Source organism: Petaurus breviceps, unplaced genomic scaffold (genome assembly GCF_028583685.1).
Source record: "Petaurus breviceps papuanus isolate PSGF00001 unplaced genomic scaffold, PetGlider_PUasm1.0 154, whole genome shotgun sequence".
Taxonomy (NCBI): domain Eukaryota; kingdom Metazoa; phylum Chordata; class Mammalia; order Diprotodontia; family Petauridae; genus Petaurus; species Petaurus breviceps.
Window position 1 is genome coordinate 9,943,018 of NW_027185715.1, and position 19,101 is coordinate 9,962,118.

Sequence of the window (19,101 nt, forward strand, 5' to 3'; positions counted from 1 at the left end):
TGCCCTTTAGCTCCCTAATGCTGTTCTGTTTTTCTTTTGAACTTGAGTAGCAGACCTAACTTTCCCTGGCTGGGTCTGATTACTGCTCACTTAGGACAGATAACCTTCCAAGTTACACTTGGCCCAGAAGCAGCTGCTGCTGTTTTCAGTTTCGGCCTCAATTGCATTCTCTCTCACTAGCATGAGAGAGCCAGTGCTTTTGACCCCATTTTCTAGGGCACTTTTTTTATGGGAAGGTCTCTGTCCCTTGAATTCCTGGGCTCTGGCCAGTAGGAGATGATTGGAACTAAAAGGCACCTTAGAGCTCATTCTAATCCCTTTATTCTACAAATGAAGAAATGAAGTCCCAGGTGAGAAAAGGGAATTATCTAAGGTGATGAAAGTAGTTGGGGTCACAGTTGCCAAAATAAACCCTCGTTGCATTAATGCTCTCTATCTCCCATGCCGGAACATACACCCAGCATGCTTGTTGAAATGCCTCACTTGCACTGCTCATTCAGTGATCTGGATCCTCCCCAAAGTGCTCTCTGATTCATAGGAGCTACAAGGGACCTTATAGGGCAACTCCCCCATTTTAAAGCCAAGAAAACTGAGACCCAGACAGGAAGTGACTTGTCCAGAGTCACAAGAACAGCAAGTGGCACAGTTAAGACTTGATCCCAGGTCTGCTGACTCCATGTGTTGAAATTTAGGGTTTAGGGGTGCTAGAGACCCCAAAATACCAACCCATTGGGTCCTGCTGAATGAATTCGACTCGTGTTCTCTCAGCCAAAGTAAAGCAAAGTTTATTAAAGATTTATCTTAATGGGTAGGCTCTTAATGAGTCTGTGTTAGATTGAATTCTGGACAGCTTTATGGAGACAAGATACACCTTATATACAGAAAGATTGTGGGAGGAATCTAGGGGTGGTCTATAGGAAGTGTTTGGGGTCTTGAAGAGGAATCTAAGAAGGATCTTGAGGAACTGAGATCTGAGATGGAGATGGCAGACCATGAAGGGCTAGGCTAGTTTAAGGGTAACAGATTTGGGTTTAGAGATTTTGATGAAAGGCTTATGACCTCAGGCAAATACCTCATCAGTCAGAGTTCAAGGGGTTTCCCAGAGCCTATACCCCATCACTGTGATCATTTCCCTGATGCCATGGTCCTCTTTGAGGACAAGGGACAAACACAACAATAACTATATGGCAGGGACACAGACAGGCAAAACCAGTCTCTGTTCAACAAATATTTGTTTAATTTAGTTGAATTTAATTTGAAAATAGTTGAAGGACTTTTTTTTTTAAAGGAGAGGAAAAGTATAATTTTCACTGCTACAGTATGCTTCTTATCATGTATATTTGGGAATTCTACTCAGTCTTCTTCAGTAATTATTTATTAAGCTCTAGCTATGCTTAAATTCATTCTATTAGGAATTGGGGGAATACAAAAGTATATATAGTTCCTGCCCTCAAGGAATTTGCATTCAGATGAGGTGATTAGACTTGGGCTTTTCTGTTTTCAAGAGATATTTTGCTCCCCTGCCTGTCCTCAAGTTTCTGTCAGTGTCCCATATGCCTGAGAAATATTCATACTACTTTTTATTCCTATTCAATAATTTACTGAGATTATTATATCTAACCTTTCTAAAATTCTGTTTAAGTCCTGAATTTCTTTCTTGTTTGTCTTTTATTCATTTTGACCAGGTTTGAAAGGATACATTGAGGTGCCCAGTGATGATAGTTTTTCTGTCTCTCCCTGTAATTCGATTCACTTTTAATTTTTTTTTTTTTTTGGAGCGGGAAGGCAGGGCAGTTGGGGTTAAGTGACTTGCCTAAGGTCATGTGGCTAGTAAGTGTTAAGTGTCTGAGGTCAGATTTGAACTCAGGTCCTCCTGACTCCAGGGCCAAGGCTCTATTCACTGCTCATCCTCACTTCCCCCTCACTTTTAATTTAAATATTTATGTGTGCACCCCAAAACTGTGTGCAACAGAGATCCTTACCCAAATAATATTCAGAGGCTTCTCGAGGTAAGAAGCAGAAAAGAATGTTTATTACAATCCTGAGAAAGGGCCACCCTCCTGACAAATGGTCAGGGAGGAGTAGCATTTTAGGTGAAGCTATAAAGCCCTAATGCGGAATTCTCCCCCACCCCCCTTCTGACCCTTTTCTTCCATTGGCTAATGGCAATCTACCTCAGGTACCAGAACAAGGAAACAGTAGACCACCCAATGTACATTTGAGAAAGCACTTCTGTCCCTATTTGGCATATCTTATGCTGAGGTGTCACTGAGGAGAGGGGTGACTCCCTACCACTCTGAGTTTTGAGTCCTTGTAAATCATGTGATTTCTGGTGAAGGGGAGCTTGGGCCCATTTCCCACCAAAAGCCTTACTAGAGATATTTTTAGAGCATAGTCTGAGAAGTTTTCACTTCTTTCACTCAATCCCTGCTCTTATTTTGACTCCCTGAAAACTTCTCACACCATTGCTGATAAGCCCCTTCTACAATCTTATCTTCCTCAGTTTCTAGACCCTCAGGATTAGGCCTGTCCTCTTAGTCAATTGGGGTCCACTCTTGTCCTTTTAACCCCAACAATTGTACAGTCCTCTCAGCTGTCCCTTCTAGCCTTATCATTCTGGACAAAGTGTTCTGGACTATTCCAGTAATCAAAACTGTTTTTGGTCTTCTCTTTGAGTACTCGGGGAATGGGGGCTAGCTGGACAAAGGGTATACTGACCAGTAGCAGAGTTGAGGTAAGTCTCATGGTATTACACTCTTGTTGTAAGTAAAAGAATTATGTAAAAGGGGTGGAGACACAAACAAGGATTCCAACCATATAAGCATTAAAGGGGTTAACTACAGGAAGCTCATGAGCTCAGCCTGTAGGCGGTAGCCTTCACTGAAGATGCAACTTCAGTTCCACCAATCTTCTGGATCAATAGTCTATTCAGCAGCAGGGTTTAGGGATCCCTTTACCCGAGTATGGTGTGTCCATCCATGTTCTGTAATCTTAACTGCCATATCTGAAGTCAACATGATCTGGAAAGGGCCTTCCCAAGATGGGGTAATCTTTTCCTCTTTCCACACCCAGATCAATACCCAATCTCCAGGCTGGTATTGATACACCAGGAACCCCAGTGGTGGAGTTTGAGCAATCAAACCTTTGCTCTATAAAGATGTTTTACCAAAGCACGTACATAATTTCTAAGAAAATTATATTTGCATTCCAATATAGGATCCCAGTTTTTTCCCATTCCTCCCAGGATATGGATGTCCATGCAGAAGTTCATAAGGAGATAATCCAATGTCTCTCCTAGGCTTAGTTCTAATCCTGACAAGGGCTGGCAGGAGGCACTTGGTCCATGGTAGTTGGGTTTCAATTGTCAGTTTAGTGAGCTGTCTCTTTATTTCCTGATTCATCCTTTCCACCTTGCCAGAAGAGGAAGGGTGCCAAGGAGTGTGTAACTCCCAGGTAATTTCTAAGGTCTAGTTCAGAGATTTAAGGACCTTGGCAGGGAAGTGTGTCCCCTGGTCCGAGTCTATCCTCTCCACCATCCCATATCTAAGAATGATTTGCTCAAGCAGGATTCTGCTAACTGCCTGTGCAGTTGCCCTCGGCATGGGAAATGCCTCCATTGTAGAGGTTAGGTGATCTACTATGACCAGCAAGTATTTTAGTCAGCCTACTGGAGGCAGTTTTATAAAATCTGCCTGTATACTCTGGAATGGCCTGATGCCTGGGGGCCTTCCCCCAGCCGCAGCCTGGCACTGGGCAGACTTATTTGTCCTTCTGCAAACAAGGCAGCCATCCACCAATTGCCGTGCTAAGGTATATAGGTCTGGAGACACAAACTGGGTCAAAACTGCATCAGGCATGTTCTGGACATCCCAGTGACTACCCTGGTGTATACTTAGATGTTTTGCAGTAGATATATGTATATGTTATGTAATGATATAATTTCCTCGTCTATGTTTTCTTTAAGCACAATACACTTTCCCTGTTTTTCTTTTCTGACCGTGTTTATTTTTATTCTTACCTTCTCTGAAATCCTGATTTAGACACCTGTCTGTGTTGTGAATACATCATAACAAGCCTAGGATTTCAAATGTAATCCTTTCACTCCCACACAAAATGGCAGTTATGACAGGTTTTAGGATTTGGGACCCAAAAACACAGCTCCTGAACTTTCCCCATACATCCCTACCTAGATACTCCATAATCTTTTCCACTGCCCTTTCATTGTGGATCCTTTTCATTGGTCCAGTCCAACCCTCCATTCTGTTATATCTGACCCAGGCGAGGTCTTAGTTGTCTGTTACCTCTGGACCACCCCAGGATACTTCCCACCCCTTATACCCATCTAGGCCCCTTCTCAGTTGCCTCTGGATCACCCCAGGCTATTTGCCATTTCTTGATCCCATCTAAATCTTCCCAAATCTATTTCCCTATTTTAAAAAGTCAGTCTTGTCCCCACCAAAGGCACAGAGTCACTAGCAAGCTCACCCACCCCAACAGGTATTTTAATAAACTACTTGGACTGAATGAAGGCTTGAGGCACACCTGCACCCTTTGTCCTTGCCTTTCAGGGTTCTCAAGACCACTTAGACTGCAACAGTTAAATTGAATTTTAATAAGAAACATATCAATATTTAAAAATTTTAAATAACTGTCCAAGTACATTTTTAGCACTTATATTTCTGAAGTCATTAAAGCTTAAAAACTATCCTAAGACTTTTGGGACACCCTGTATTTGACTTCCTCTGTAACCCTCAAAGATACTGAGATTCTAAAGGAATATTTATTTCTTTGCTCTATTAGACTGTATTCATGTTATCATCATCTACCCTCTTCTCGCTGGTCAAATATATTTACCTTTACAGGTATCTCTTCTGCCTTCCTCTTCAGCAACTAAGGAGCAAAGGATTTGGAGTCAGGAAGACCTGATGAGTTTAATCCTTGCCTCAGATACTTGCTAGTAGAGTGACCCTAAGAAAAACCACTTAATTTCTCAGTACCTCAGTTTCCTCATCTGTAAAATGGATATAATAGCACCTTCTTCCAAGGCTTTGTTGCGACAATCAAATGAGTTGACATATATAAAGTGCTTTGTTTAAAGTTTTATATAAGTGCAAGTGCCTGAAAGTTCTCTATTACATAAAATTCCTTTTTTTCTCCTGTAGGATTATATTCAGGGTAAATTATTCTTGGTTTTAAGTATTTATCTTTTTGCCTTTTCGAATATCATAAGATTTTCCCTTCTTTTTGTCAGAAGGACCAAACAAGTCTTGTCTATTTTGACATGTTTCTTGGTACTTGATTTTTTTTTCCTTTCTGGCTCCTTGCAGTATTTTTTTTTTTCATTGATAAGCAAGCTTAGGATTTCAGCTATGGCATGCCTGGGAATTTTCATTTTCAGGAGATAATCTTTCTGATTTCAGTTTAACCTTTGACTCTCATAGCTCTGGGCAGTTTTCTTTTTATGATTTTGAAATATAATAGCCAGCTGAGTTTTTGTTTCAATGCGGTTTCCAGAGACTTAGACGGTTATTAAATTATCTCTTCTTCCCCTCTTTTCTAGAAACTGAAACTGAGAAGGAAAAGATTATTTTCTTACGTAACCTAAGATAATAAGGAGACATTTTGGTATTTTTTTATTGACACATTCTGAAATCTTTATGGTCAGTATTTCCTACATAAATGTTCAACATCAAAACTCTGCCCAAAGATGTCTCTGATCCCTCATTGTGGGCTGGGGATGAGGTGGGCTCCTTACTGAAAAGCTGTGCCCATGGAGCAAGGCTAAGGCTAGTTTTCTACCAAGCTAGAAAAGGATTGAGTATCAACAATTCTCTGTTTATCAGTTTTCTGAATTCCAGCCTAGCTATGTTTGGAGAAGCAGATTACCATAGGGGTGTCTACTAGCTAGTTATATTTTAATCACAGTATTGGAGGTTTTTAATTTGTTTAGCTGGTCAAACTCCCCACAATGATGAACTCATGAAACAGTGCAGTATATATAAATGCCAACCTTTCCCTTGTCGTTCTTTCCATATTGCAATCTGAGTCTAAAGGCTGTAAATGGTGAGGGGGGCGGGTGGCCAAACTTCACCAGAATGGTAGTGAGACAAGGAAATGAAACTTCAAGGCTCCAAACTCATTAAAGTAGTAGGACCTTGTTTCCTCTGAATATTTGCACAGTACTTGTTCAAGTAAAATACCAAGGCATTTTGACAAGCAGAATCTTATGTAATATAATTAAATTAATGAGGCTTTCTATTCATTTGGAATTTGTGACAACTCAGAGACATACTGGCATGAAATTTACCTTTCTAGTGACTAAAAAGAAATGACTGACCAAGTAAATTAGTAATGTGAATGAAAATGGGAGGGGGAGGATGTTTAAACTTAAGAAAGGACAGTTTTCAAGCATTTTCGTGTTCCTCAGTATCATCAATGGTCATAATTAGCATTAATGTAGTACATTTATCAAAATATTCTCCTTCTGGATATTTTTTTGCTTTAAAAAATTAGATTAATACTTATTTTATTTTTTGATTAACAAATATTTGTTTTTTTCTTCTCCACCTTCCCTAGGCTCCCCCCCCATGCTAATCAGTGTTTAGTAATTGACTCAAAAAAAAAACCACAACACTGCACACTTTTCAATTTAATCTACATTGTATGTAATTTTTTTACATCTAGACAATCAGCCGAACAATCAAGCCCTGATTTGTAGTATTTGCCAATTTCTAACGTTTACTTCTCGCACTGAAAACTTGACAATGGTCTCTGGGAGCCCCGAACCCACGCCTGATTAAAAAGATAATCAAAACCTGCATTTGTTTATTTTTTCTAATTCCAGTTTCTTTAAATTAAAAACAAACAAAGTAGATTTGAAGTGTTGTGATATATAAAGTTCAGTGCTAGGCAAGATGTGAGCTTAGGTCTTGTTACTATATATAATTCAAAGTAGCAAACTACATTTCAATCAATTAACAAGAAGGCAGTTAGCACCTACGCATTCCAGGCGCTGGTCCAGGCGCTGTGGATAACAGATACAAAGAATAAAATAATCCCTGTTCTCAGGGAGAGTGTGGTGAAAGATAATGTATTTTATTTTGGATGTGCTGAATTTGAGATATCTCCAGGGCATAGAGTTCTAAATGTCCAGTAAGCAGTGGGCTATGGGGGACTGAAGCTCAGGGGAGAGTCTGGACCTAGATAAAGAGATCTATATAAGTCACTGCCATAAAGAAGTTAAGCCCATGGAAGAAAATGAAATCACTGAAAGGGTGTGTGTAGAGAGAGGTCCCTGGATGGAGCCTTGAGTAACACCCACTTTTCAGAAGTATGATGTGGATAATAAGCTTTTGAGAGACAACCGGGATAATACGCTATTACTGAAGACAGAGAAGGGGCAGTCAGAGAGGTAGGAGGGGGATATTCAGTGGTTTCAAAGACTTTGTGCTATATATTGAGCCATTATTGGAGTTGCAAAGATTGTATATAATATAAGCCTCTGGTTTATGCCAGCTCTTTGATTACCCAAGTGACTCTTGGCAGACTGTAAGGTTCAGTGGAAAAGACAGAACTTAAGTAATGGGCGAGTTCAAATTCAGGCTTTTCCGAATACACCTTGGTGACCTTGGGCAGTCTATTAATCTCCCTTAGCCTCAGGACCCTCATCTCTAAATTGACAGTTGGACTATTACACTCTTTATTTATTTATTTTTTTAGTGAATAAGCATTTTTTTTGAGGGAGGGGAAGCCAAGGCAGTTGGGGTTAAGTGACTTGCCCAGGGTCACACAGATAGTAAGTGTCAAGTGTCTGAGGCTGGATTTGAACTCCCTTCCTCCTGACTTCAGGACCAATGCTCTATTCACTGTGCCACCAAGCTGCCCTTAGAACACCTTTAAAAGGTGTTCCTTTCTACTCTTGATCTATGAGCAAAGTTGTAGAAGAATTGCTGTTAGATTAAAGATAGTAATGATAATTAACATTTTTCTAGGGAGTACAATACTAATAAGCACTTTAAAAATATTATATTAGTTCATTTGATCATCACAGCAACACTGGGAGGTAGGTGTTCCTTATTCCAAGCCCAGCATTCTATCCAGTGTGTCATTTAGTTGCATTAGTGGAAAGATTTTCTCACAGTACATGGATCCAAATACAAGTCTGGACCCAGGAAATAATTCAGCAGTTTTTTTCTAGTCATTCATTCATTTGTTAAGAACTAACATAGGTTGGATTCCTCCAATATTATCTGAAAATGAGATTTTTAAACTATCTGTACAAATATGATTGTTCCCAGATGGCGATTTTTTTGGTGTTTTTATTGTAAATGAGTTTCCTCGCTAATCTCATTCACTATTTCAATCACAGTTGTGTTCTCACCATTCTCTGGCTTCCTTTTCCCCACAGGTCATGAAAACATACCACATGTATCATGCAGAAAGTATCAGTGCAGAGAGCAAATTAAAAGAAGCAGAGAAACAGGAAGAAAAGCAAATTGGACGATCTGGGGACCCAGTCTTTCACATCCGACTAGAAGAGAGACATCAGAGAAGGAGCTCTGTGAAGAAGATTGAGAAAATGAAAGAGAAGGTAAGTCCCACAGAATTCAGACCTGGTCCAATGGAAAGTCAGTGAGTCTAAAAAGTCATTGATGCAGTAACTAAGATGAACATATTTAGACTTTATGTTAAAACTGTGTCTCGACTCTCAAGAGGATGTAATTGTTTTAGAAACATAAAAATCATGTAATAGCAGCTGGACATCATTTTGTGTTGAATACAAAATATTTCGATCCAGATGCAGAGAACTTGAAAATTAATTAAGAGGTTTTCATTGCACACAGGCCTACGACCAGCTGTGTAGTTGTTATTCCCAGTCGTCAGGGTAATGTGGGCTTGTAATAAATCAAATCTGAAATGTTCTTTTCTCTAAATACTTTGAGGCATTTGTACATATTAGATATACAGTTTAGGTTAATAAAAATTCTTAGGGATTTTTCTGTCTTTAAAAAAAAAGCTATGATTTTGTTTTCATCTTCAGTTCCTATATATCTTCATTCACAGCGACAGGCAAAGTATTCAGAGAATAAATTAAAATCCATCAAAGCACGAAATGAATATCTCCTAACCCTAGAAGCAACAAATGCCTCCGTGTTCAAGTATTATATCCATGACCTCTCGGATTTAATTGATGTAAGTACTTAGAATTTTGTAAATTTCTCATATTTAACCAGAATGGAAGAGAAAAAGAAAGTTTCAGTTGCCTATTTTGTTTTTATTCCTGTTGTACTTTTGTGAGTTGGTGGTGGTCTAGGAAAGGAAGGCAGACATCTTTGAAGAACAGCAAAGGAGGGGCTGTTGATTAGGAAATGTTTTGATTAATAAAATAAATGAAGTTTAAGGTGAGTTTCACTGAACAGAGCACTGGCCCTGAAGTCTGGAGGACCTGACTTCAAATCTTGCCTCAGACACTTGACGCTTACTAGCTGTGTCTTGACCGTGGGCAAGTCACTTAACCCCAGTTGCCTTGCCTTCCTCGTCCCCACCCTCCAAAAAAGATGACCTTCATTGGAAAATTGCCTCTAAAACTAAACAGGATGTTCCCCTATTAGGGAAGTCAAAATTTAGAGTAAAACTGTTTATATATAAGCTATATTTCAGAAAGTCAAATTAAATAAGAATAAAATGAAGGGACAGTCTAACCTGGCATTTCATATGAGATGAAATTTAGGCTATGTTGACTAAAATTAATGATTAGAGGGGAAAAATAACCCAATTTTACCATAGATTTAGTTTATTTTCAATGTTATCCTGAAGCATCACCTTTTGAAAACATTTGCTGATATTTTAATAAAGAGATAGCATGGTATGGTGGGTAGAGAGCTGGCCTCAGAGCCTGAAAGACCTGCGTTGAGTTCGAGTGCAGCTTCTTATACTGACTGCACCACCTTGGGCAAGTCATTACACAGCCCTCTAGGACTGCAGTTGCAGAAAAGGTACCCACCTGTATTAGCAAGAGTTTCCATATCCCTATTCCATATTATGAGTTTTTTTTAATTTCTATTTTATTTTATTAAAATTTATTTATTTTTAGTTTTCAACATTTATTTCCACAAGATTTTGTTACAAATTTTTTTCTTCATCTTTCCTCTACCCCTCACCCCAAGATAGCAAGCCTACTAAATACACCTTCCCCCAATCTGTTCTTTCTTATATCCTCTCCCATTCCCCCCTAAACTTTCTAGTAAGGCAAGATGGATTTCTATACCCCAGTGCCCGTATATCTTATTTCCCAGTTGCATGTAAAAAAAAAATTTTTTTTACATTTTAAAAAAAATTTTGATTCCCAGATTCTTTCCCTTCTTACCTTCTCACCCACCCCCCTGGGAAGACAAGCAGTTCAATATAGGTTGTACATGTGTAGTTATGCAAAACATTTCCATCGCAGTTATGTTGTGAAAGACTAACTATATTTCCCTCCATGATATCCTACCCCCCCCCATTTATTCTATTTTCTCCTTTGACCCTGTCCCTTTTCAAAAGTGTTTGCTTCTAGCTACCCTCTCCCCCAATCTGTCCTCCCTTCTATCATCCCCCCTCTTATCCACTTCCTGTAGGGTAAGATACCCAATTTAGTGTGTATGTTATTCCCTCCTCAAGCCAAATTCAATGAGAGTAAGATTGACCCATTCCCTTTCACCTTCCTGCTCTTCCCCTCCATTGCAACAGTTTTCTCTTGCCTCTTTTATATGAGATTATTTACCTTCTTCTATCTCTCCCTTTCTCCTCCCAATATAGTCCTCTCTCACCTGTTAATTTTATTTTTTAGATATCATCCCTTCATATTCAACTCATCCTGTGCCCTTTGCTTATGTATACATGTACACACATATACACAAACGCACATATGTATTTATACACACATACATATATATGTATACATATATATACACATATATATTCCCTTCAACTATCCTCATACTGAGAAAAGTCTCATGAGTTACAATTATCGTTTTTTCATGTAGGAATGTAAATAGTTCAACTTTACTAAGTTCCTTATGATTTCTTTTTCCTGTTTACCTTCTCATGCTTCTCTTGCTTCTGGTATTCAAAAGTCAAATTTTCTGTTCATCTTTGGTTTTTTCATCAAGAATACTTGAAAATTCTCTATTTCATTGAATGGCTATATTTTCCCCTGAAGCATTATACTTAGTTTTGCTGGGTAGGTGATTCTTGGTTTTAATCCTAGTTGCTTTAACCACTGGAATATTATATTCCAAGCCCCTCAATCCCTTAATGTAGAAGCTGCTAGATATTGTCTTGTCCTGACTGTGTTTCCACAATACTCAAATTGTTTCTTCCTGACTGCTTGTAATATTTTCTCCTTGACCTGGGAACTCTGGAATTTGGCTAAAATATTCCTAGGCATTTTCTTTTGGGGATCTTTTTCAAGAGGTGATCAGTGAATTCTTTCAATTTCTGTTTTGCCCTCTGGTTCTAGAATAGCAGGGAAATTTTGCTTGATAATTTCTTTTTTTGTTTTTAAGCAATCGGGGTTAAGTAACTTGCTGAAGGTTACACGGCCAGGTGTTTCTGGGTGGGTGCTAAGTGTCTGAGCCTGGTATTCGATCTCCAGGTCATCCCAACACTGGAGCCGGTGCTCTTGCTCGCTGTGCTACCTGGCCGCCCCTTGATAATTTCTTGAAAGATGATTTCTAGGTTATTTTTTTGATCATGGCTTTCAGGTAGTCCAATAATATTTAAATGATCTCTCCTGGATCTATTTTCCAGTTCAGTGGTTTTTCCAGTGAGATATTTCACATTTCCTTCTATTTTTTCATTCGTTTGGATTTTTTTAATAGTTTATTGATTTCTCATAAAGTCATTAGCTTCCATTTGCTCCAGTAGAATTTTGAAGGAATTATTTTCTTCAGTGAGCTTTTGAATTTCCTTTTCCATCTGGCCAATTTGACTTTTTAAGGTATTCTTATCTTCATTGGCTTTTTGAGCCTCTTTTGCCATTTGAGTTAGTCTATTTTTTTCAGGTGTTATTTTCTTCAATCAGGCTATTGACTTATTTTTCATTATTTTCTTGCATCATTCTCATTTCTCTTCCCAATTTTTCCTCCACTTTTATTTGGTTTTGAAAATCCTTCTTGAGCTCCTCAGTTCATATTTTTCTTGGAAGTTTTGATGCAGGAGTTTTGACTTTGTTGTCTTCCTCTGGCTCCAGGTTTTGATCCTCTTTGTCCCCAAAAAAAGATTCTATGGTCTGATTGTGCCTCCTCTGTTGGCTCATCTTGCCAGCCAATTACTTGACTTTTGAACCCCTTGCCACAGTAGAACTCTGCTTCCAGAGTGGAGGGAGCTATATCCAAAATTTCTGGGGTTTTTGCAGTTGTTGTCAGAGTTATGAGGATGGTGTCCTCTCTATAGTCACCACAAGCTCTGGCACACTGGCATTCCTCACCCCAGGACGATCACCCAAGACTGTGACCCAGATCCAAGAAGGTCAGAGCACTAGCAATGGTCGCTTGTTTCCCCTGCTCATTTCCCCTATTATCTGCAGGCCAGGAGCTCTGGAGGCAGCCACGGGGCAGCAGTTGTGGCCACCTCTGCCATCCTTAGGGGCAGGGGATGAACTATGCCCTCCTCTCACCCAGTTCCAACAGAATTTCCTACTGACCTTTTTTTACCTTCCCTTTTTTCATTTTTGGGTCGAGAAGTCTGGAAACCGCCACAGCTGCTGGTGATTCACTCTTCTGAAGTCTGCTCTGGCCAGTCTGGGCTGTGAGTCTGTGCCGGCATGGCTCATGCAGGACTGCACTCAGCTCCCAGATCAATGCAATTGACCCTTCCTGTTGGCCTACCAAGCTGCCTTCAGCGTGAGATTTGTTTCTCTCTGTCACTTTGTGGGTTTTGTAGCTCTAAAATTTGTTTAGAGTCATTTTTTTCCAAATATTTGAGGAGCTCAATCAAGTTCCTGTTTTTACTTTGCCATCTTGGCTCTTTGCTTCCCTCCTTCACCCCCCCCCCCCCATATTATGAATCTTTTAAAAATAACTCAAATCTGAGTACATTTTACTGTCTCAGTTATAGTTCTCCAGATCAGTATAGACTATAGGCTTATCACCAAGATGGATGTCATTAAAAAATTTATGCAATAAGCCACCCTTCCCCAGATTCAGAATTCCGACAAGAAGTGGACTTGAGCTAGCCTTTGTATAATATCTTTTTTTTTGGAGTGAAAATTAATATAGACACTACATCTTATGTCATCGATTGATTCCAATGAAAACATAATGTTGGATGAAACAACATTACAGGGGGCTGAGGAGAATTAACATCACTGGAGTTCAAATGCTAACTCAGATGATCATAGAAAAACTAAATTGGGTTAGCTAAATAACATTTCTAGCCATTACATTGGAGTTTACTAATAATGTATTAATGATAAATTATAATGATATCGAAAGATAACACTGGTCAGGGTAATATCACCTTGGACATGCTTATTCTTTAAGCAAAACTGTAATAGTAATATTAAAAATATTTCAGAATTTTAGAGGTATGCATGTATACATACATACATATATTTACATATAAAGAAATGATATCCTAATTTTGACTCTCACCTATTCACTAAAATTACTTCCTAGGGATCTTCACTAGATAACTCTTTGCTAGCTTGGTTCTATTTCTTGTGTACACTTTTAAAGTAATAAAAATACATTCCTTTTAGATATTATATGATGCAGATGGTTAAGTGATTCAGACAGAACCTATCATTAATTCTAGTTAGTGAGGTTTTGTTATACATATTCAAAACGTAGGCAAATTGTCAAAAAATTAGCTATGAAGTGGTGTCTATGGACACTTTATAGCCAGAGATGGAGAGTTTTATTCAGGATTATAGCATCATTTGCTCCCTGGGTATTAAAAAAAAGGTCAGTAACCCTAAATAATATCTAGAACAAGAAAATACATAAATATGAGTATGCCTTGATGTATCAGCAATGCCATATTCACAATGCCTATGGAAATTACAGATATGCTGATATAATTATCCATTACAAAATACATCATGCTTGCCATATGGGGAAATAAACTAGAAAATTTATTAAGATACCAAAAGACTGAGTCCCAAAACCAGAAAGTGAAAGCCATCAGAGTAGTTATGACATTGGCACAGGTAGATAAAGTAGAAAGCACCCACATTTTCAAGCCTTTAAAACAGAACAGGCTACCTCAGGCAAAGGTCCTCCTCTCCCCACTCACAGCAACCACCCAGCGTGCTCCCAGCAGCTCCGGCCCCTGGCAGTGCTCAGCAGGGGTCCTTAGCAGAAATTCTGGCTGACTCACAAAGGGCTTCACGCTGCCACTGCCTCTGCTGCTGCCGCCGCCACTGCTAGCCACCACAGGAACTCTAGCTTGGCCTCCGCTTCCTCTTGCTCTGCCCCTTCCTGCTATGTCAGTAAGTCCAATGGGGCATGGAAGATTTTTAAATCCCATAACCCTTACATTCGGCCCCAAGATCTTTCATGTCCCTTACTTTGCAAAAATACAGTAGGAATAACTGGTGTCAACAAAATTTCACAACAATATAACAAGAATAGCACACAATAAACACAGAAAACCATATTTTAGGGTGGGGCTTGAGCACAAGCTCCCCATCATTCCCCCCTCCCCAAACAAATGGGGCCCCAAAATCTTGTGGTAAGGGGTGAAGGTCTCTTCTTCCATGGCTACTTGCTGCTGAAATTGGATGTACAGCTGTCCCTGTCCTGAGGGGTCCCACTTGAAAGGTCAGTTCTTAATATGCTTGATGCCAGGTCCAAGGGTGACACATCACAGTTGCAGACAGGGGGTGACATCCAGCTTAAGCTATCAGGGATCTACAGGTGGAGGGTACCAAGCCTGCGGAAACAAATCTAGCAAACAAGGTGAACAGACAAAAAATCAAGAAGAAGCAAAGAGACAATAACCAGACTATTGTAGCCTCACTCATGGTAGAATAAATGAGTTAAAGATACAATTTTGTAATCATCTTCTCCAGAATAAACAATAGTTACAGTGTTATCCCTCCCATGTGCTATGATCTCTGCAGCCTTTGGAACATCATCTGGCTTCCGTTTTACCCATACTTTAGCTCCTGATTTTATTCTATCAGTAGAACCAAATCCTTCAGTTCCTGTGACAGTTATTTTGGAAGGAGGGTCAGTTTTTACAAGTGGTATTGTTTTACAAGGAATGATAATGACTTGAACTATCCTATCATTTTTGTGAATCTGTATGGGCCCTTCACCTAAATTCTGGAATGTTACAACAATTTCTCCTTGATAATTAGAATCTATTACTCCAGCCAATACATGTATTCCTTGAGCTGCTAATCCTGATTTGGGTAAAATCTGTCCAAAGTGATTTTTAAGGATTCTTATGCATATCCCAGTGGAGATTTTTCTTATTTCTTTTCTGTCCAACCAAAAGTCCTCTAAACAATGTAAATCATACCCCACCGAACCAGGTGGTCCTGGGTACGGTGCTGGGACATCTGGCCTCAAGGTCCAATACTCAATATTTGGGATCTTACGTGTTTGTTGTTTTCTAATTTGCAGATTGGGGGTCATCATTCTGGCTAGAGGTGTGCTTCCTCCCAATGGTCTATTATTCAAATTATGCAAAGCCATGAACAAATTATCCTTCCAATGTTGATATGAATTATTAGAACTTAACTTCCTCAACTGTCCTTTCAGTAATCCATTCATTCTTTCAATTAACCCAGATGCTTCTGGATAATATGGAATATGATATATCCATTCTATATTGTTTAGTATACAATACTTCTTCATTTCATTGCCTTTGAAATGTGACCCATTGTCACTTTGAATCTGCATTGGGGTTCCATAATAAAGACTTATGAGATCTAGAGTTTTACAAGTGTTTTTCTGGGTTGCATTCTTATAAGGACAAGCTACTAGTACACCTGAATAGGTGTCAACACAAGTACATATAAATCTGCATCCTTTATCCAGTGGTAGTGGACCAATATAATCTATTTGCCAGATTTGGGCTGGGACTTTTCCTCTTGCTATCTCTCCAGTTATTACCCGAGGAACAGTTCGCTCCTTTTCCAATTGACATATATGACATTCTTCTGCTATCTGTTTTAACAGAGAATGAGAGATACTAATACCTCGATCTTGTGCCCACTGGTGTGTGGCCTAGACACCCAAATGGCCTGCTGTTTGGTGGACCCATTTTGCTAATACCGGATCATCAGTTGTTGTCAAAGTAGGGACAATATGTTCAGTAGCAATCTTTGCCAGTCGATCAGCATGAGCATTGTACTCACGTTCTGGTGTGGTGGGGGCCACGTGAGCATCTACATGAAAAACTGACAAGTCAGTGACCAAAGACATGTTCCAGATATCTTCCCATAATTCTTTGCCCCAGACTTGTTTGCCATGAATTTCCCAATTTTCATTTTTCCACATGGGCATCCATGTAGCTAACCCATTAGCTACCGCCCATGAATCAGTGAATATATGACACTGTCCTCCTTGTTCTATTTTGATGGCTTGATATACTGCCATAAGTTCAGCATATTGGCTACTTGCACCTATCCCAGTACTTTCCAAAGTCCTTCTAGTACATGGGTTATAGGCCACTGCTTTCCAATGTCTTTTTTGGCCCAAATATTTTGCTGTCCCATCAGTAAACCATGCATGTCTCTTTTGTTCCTCAGTTAATACATCATATCCCTCATTCCATTTTACAGTGGACTGTACCAACTGTTGCTTTGGCTCAGGGGGTGTGTCATTCCTCTCAATTTCTATGTTTGCTAGAGATTCATGTAGAGCAGAGACTCAGCTTTTGCCTGTTTTCACATACCACTTCCATTTGATTATACTAGCCTCTTGGGCATGTCCAATTCTGTGAGAAGCTGGGGTACTCATTACCCAGGTCATAATTGGGATTCCAGGTCTTAATATCACTTCATGGCCCTGAGTCAGTTGTTCAGTCTCCACCAAAGCCCAATATGCAGCTAACAACTGCTTTTCAAAAGGTGTATACTGGACTCCAAATGAAGGGAGTTTCCTACACCAAAATCCCAAAGGTACATTTCGGCTTTGTTGTTTTTGCCATAAGCTCCAATTTGCATAATCATCTTGTACAGTCACTTGCAATTCCACTGGACCATTTTGCATGGGCCACAAATCTAGGGCCAATTGTATGGCAGCCTTGGCTTCTTCAAAAGCTTTACTCTGCTCAAGTCCCCAATCGAATTCATATTTCTTCCGTGTGACTCTATATAAAGGTTTTAAAATCTGTCCCAAATGTGGAATGTGGTGCCTCCAGTATCCAAACAATCCTATGAACTTTTGGGCCTCCTTCTTATTGGTAGGGGTAGGAAAATCCTGAATCTTTTGTCGGGCTTGAGGAAGAATCTCCCATAGCCCCTTGTTCCATTTTATACCCCAAAATTTCACATTTTGAGCTGGTCCTTGAACCTTTGCAGGGTTAATTTCCCACCCTTTACTTTTCATATGCTCAATTAGAAGGGTCAAACTCCTTTCCACTTCTTTCACATCTTTTCCCTGTATCATGATATCATCAATGTAGTGGGTAAGCTGTACACCAGGTAGCTTTAATTGATCCAACTGTTCAGCCACAATCCTGTGACAAATAGTGGGGCTATGTATGTACCCTTGTGGCAAGCGAGTGAAAGTATATTGTCTACCCTGCCAAGTGAAAGTGAATTGGTCCCATTGTTTAGGGTCTATTGGGATGGTGAAGAAGGCATTTGCCAAGTCAATAACTGCATACTAAGTCCCATCATATTTCTGGATCCTTTCTATTAAGGTGATGGTATCTGGAACAGCAGCATACAAAGAAGGAGTCACCTTATTCAACTGTCTATAATCCACAGTCATTCTCTATGTCCCATCTGATTTTCTTACTGGCCAGACAGGATTATTCCATCTTGTGGTTGTAGGGACTAACACTCCCGCTTCAACATATTCCTTTATAGTACTGGTAATTTCATCTTGCCCACCTGGCACACGATACTGTTTTAAAGTAATTACTTTGGAAGGTTCAGGTAAAGTGATTGGGTCCATTTTTAGTTTTCCCACTAAAACTGTATTAATTCCTATCTTCCTCACAGCAAATTGGTATCTTCCTTCAGGTAAAGTCAGAGTCATGCCTCTCAATACATCTATTCCAATGATGTATTCAGGAATGGGTACAACAACCACAGTATATTCTTTCTTAGGTAACTGCCCAATTTTCATTGTTATTTTAACCTGTCTGGCTGATATTTCAGCGCCTCCTAGACCTGTGATGGTAATAGGAGTTCCATGTTTAAACTTATCAGGGTTTCCATAGATAAGTGTGGCCTCAGCCCCAGTATCAAGCAGTGCCCTAGTCACAGTAGTTGATCCATTCTTCCAATATATTGTTAAACCAATATTGGGTCTGCAATCTCTTCTGCATATTTCTTTTATCTGAGCTGGGGCTTGGCCTATCTCCTATACCCTCTGAAGGTGGGGCAAACTTGGATACAAAGATTCAGATTCAGAAATACCTGCAGGGGTGGTTCCTGCTTCCCTGATCATTCTAATGCTAAGTACCTTTTCTTGGTACAGCTTATGCAGCTCTTCAGTTGGAATACCATCTATTCTTCTAAAGTCCACCCCTGCTCTTAATAGAGCAGTAAACAGTTCCCTTCTTGTGGGTCTATTTTGTCTCTGAATCCTCTGGCTGTTTACTCTTTTTCCCATTCCCCTGAATCGCTTAATTGTGAAATCTTATCCAGCACCTGTGAAAGAGGGTGCCCTATTTCTCCAATTAATAGAGTCAGAATTAGGTGCTTATATGCAGGAGGAGCCGTCTTCACTATGATATTTCTATGAGGAACTCCTGGGGGGGTATCATAATATGCATTTGCATCTCCAATCAGGATAGCAGTTTTCATTACCTCCTCCTTTAGCTTTCCCATACAGCCTCTTAGTGAGTACCAGGGTCTGTCTCCCCTAGGCCACATAGATTCAGTAGGATATTGCTTTTTTGCATCCCTCTGCAGCTAAAGCTAGCAGATTA

At 39.6% G+C, this 19,101-nt stretch overlaps 1 protein-coding gene across 2 annotated transcripts in view; it reads left to right on the forward strand.

Annotated features, from left to right (window-relative positions):
* Positions 1-19,101, forward strand: part of SRGAP1 (SLIT-ROBO Rho GTPase activating protein 1) — a 354,115-nt gene that overhangs the window by 224,910 nt on the left and 110,104 nt on the right. For both annotated transcript variants that reach the window (XM_069080728.1, XM_069080734.1), the window contains exons 5-6: positions 8,408-8,590; positions 9,064-9,192. In XM_069080728.1, coding sequence (XP_068936829.1) covers positions 8,408-8,590; positions 9,064-9,192 — 312 coding nt within the window. The remainder of the gene's footprint in view (positions 1-8,407; positions 8,591-9,063; positions 9,193-19,101) is intronic.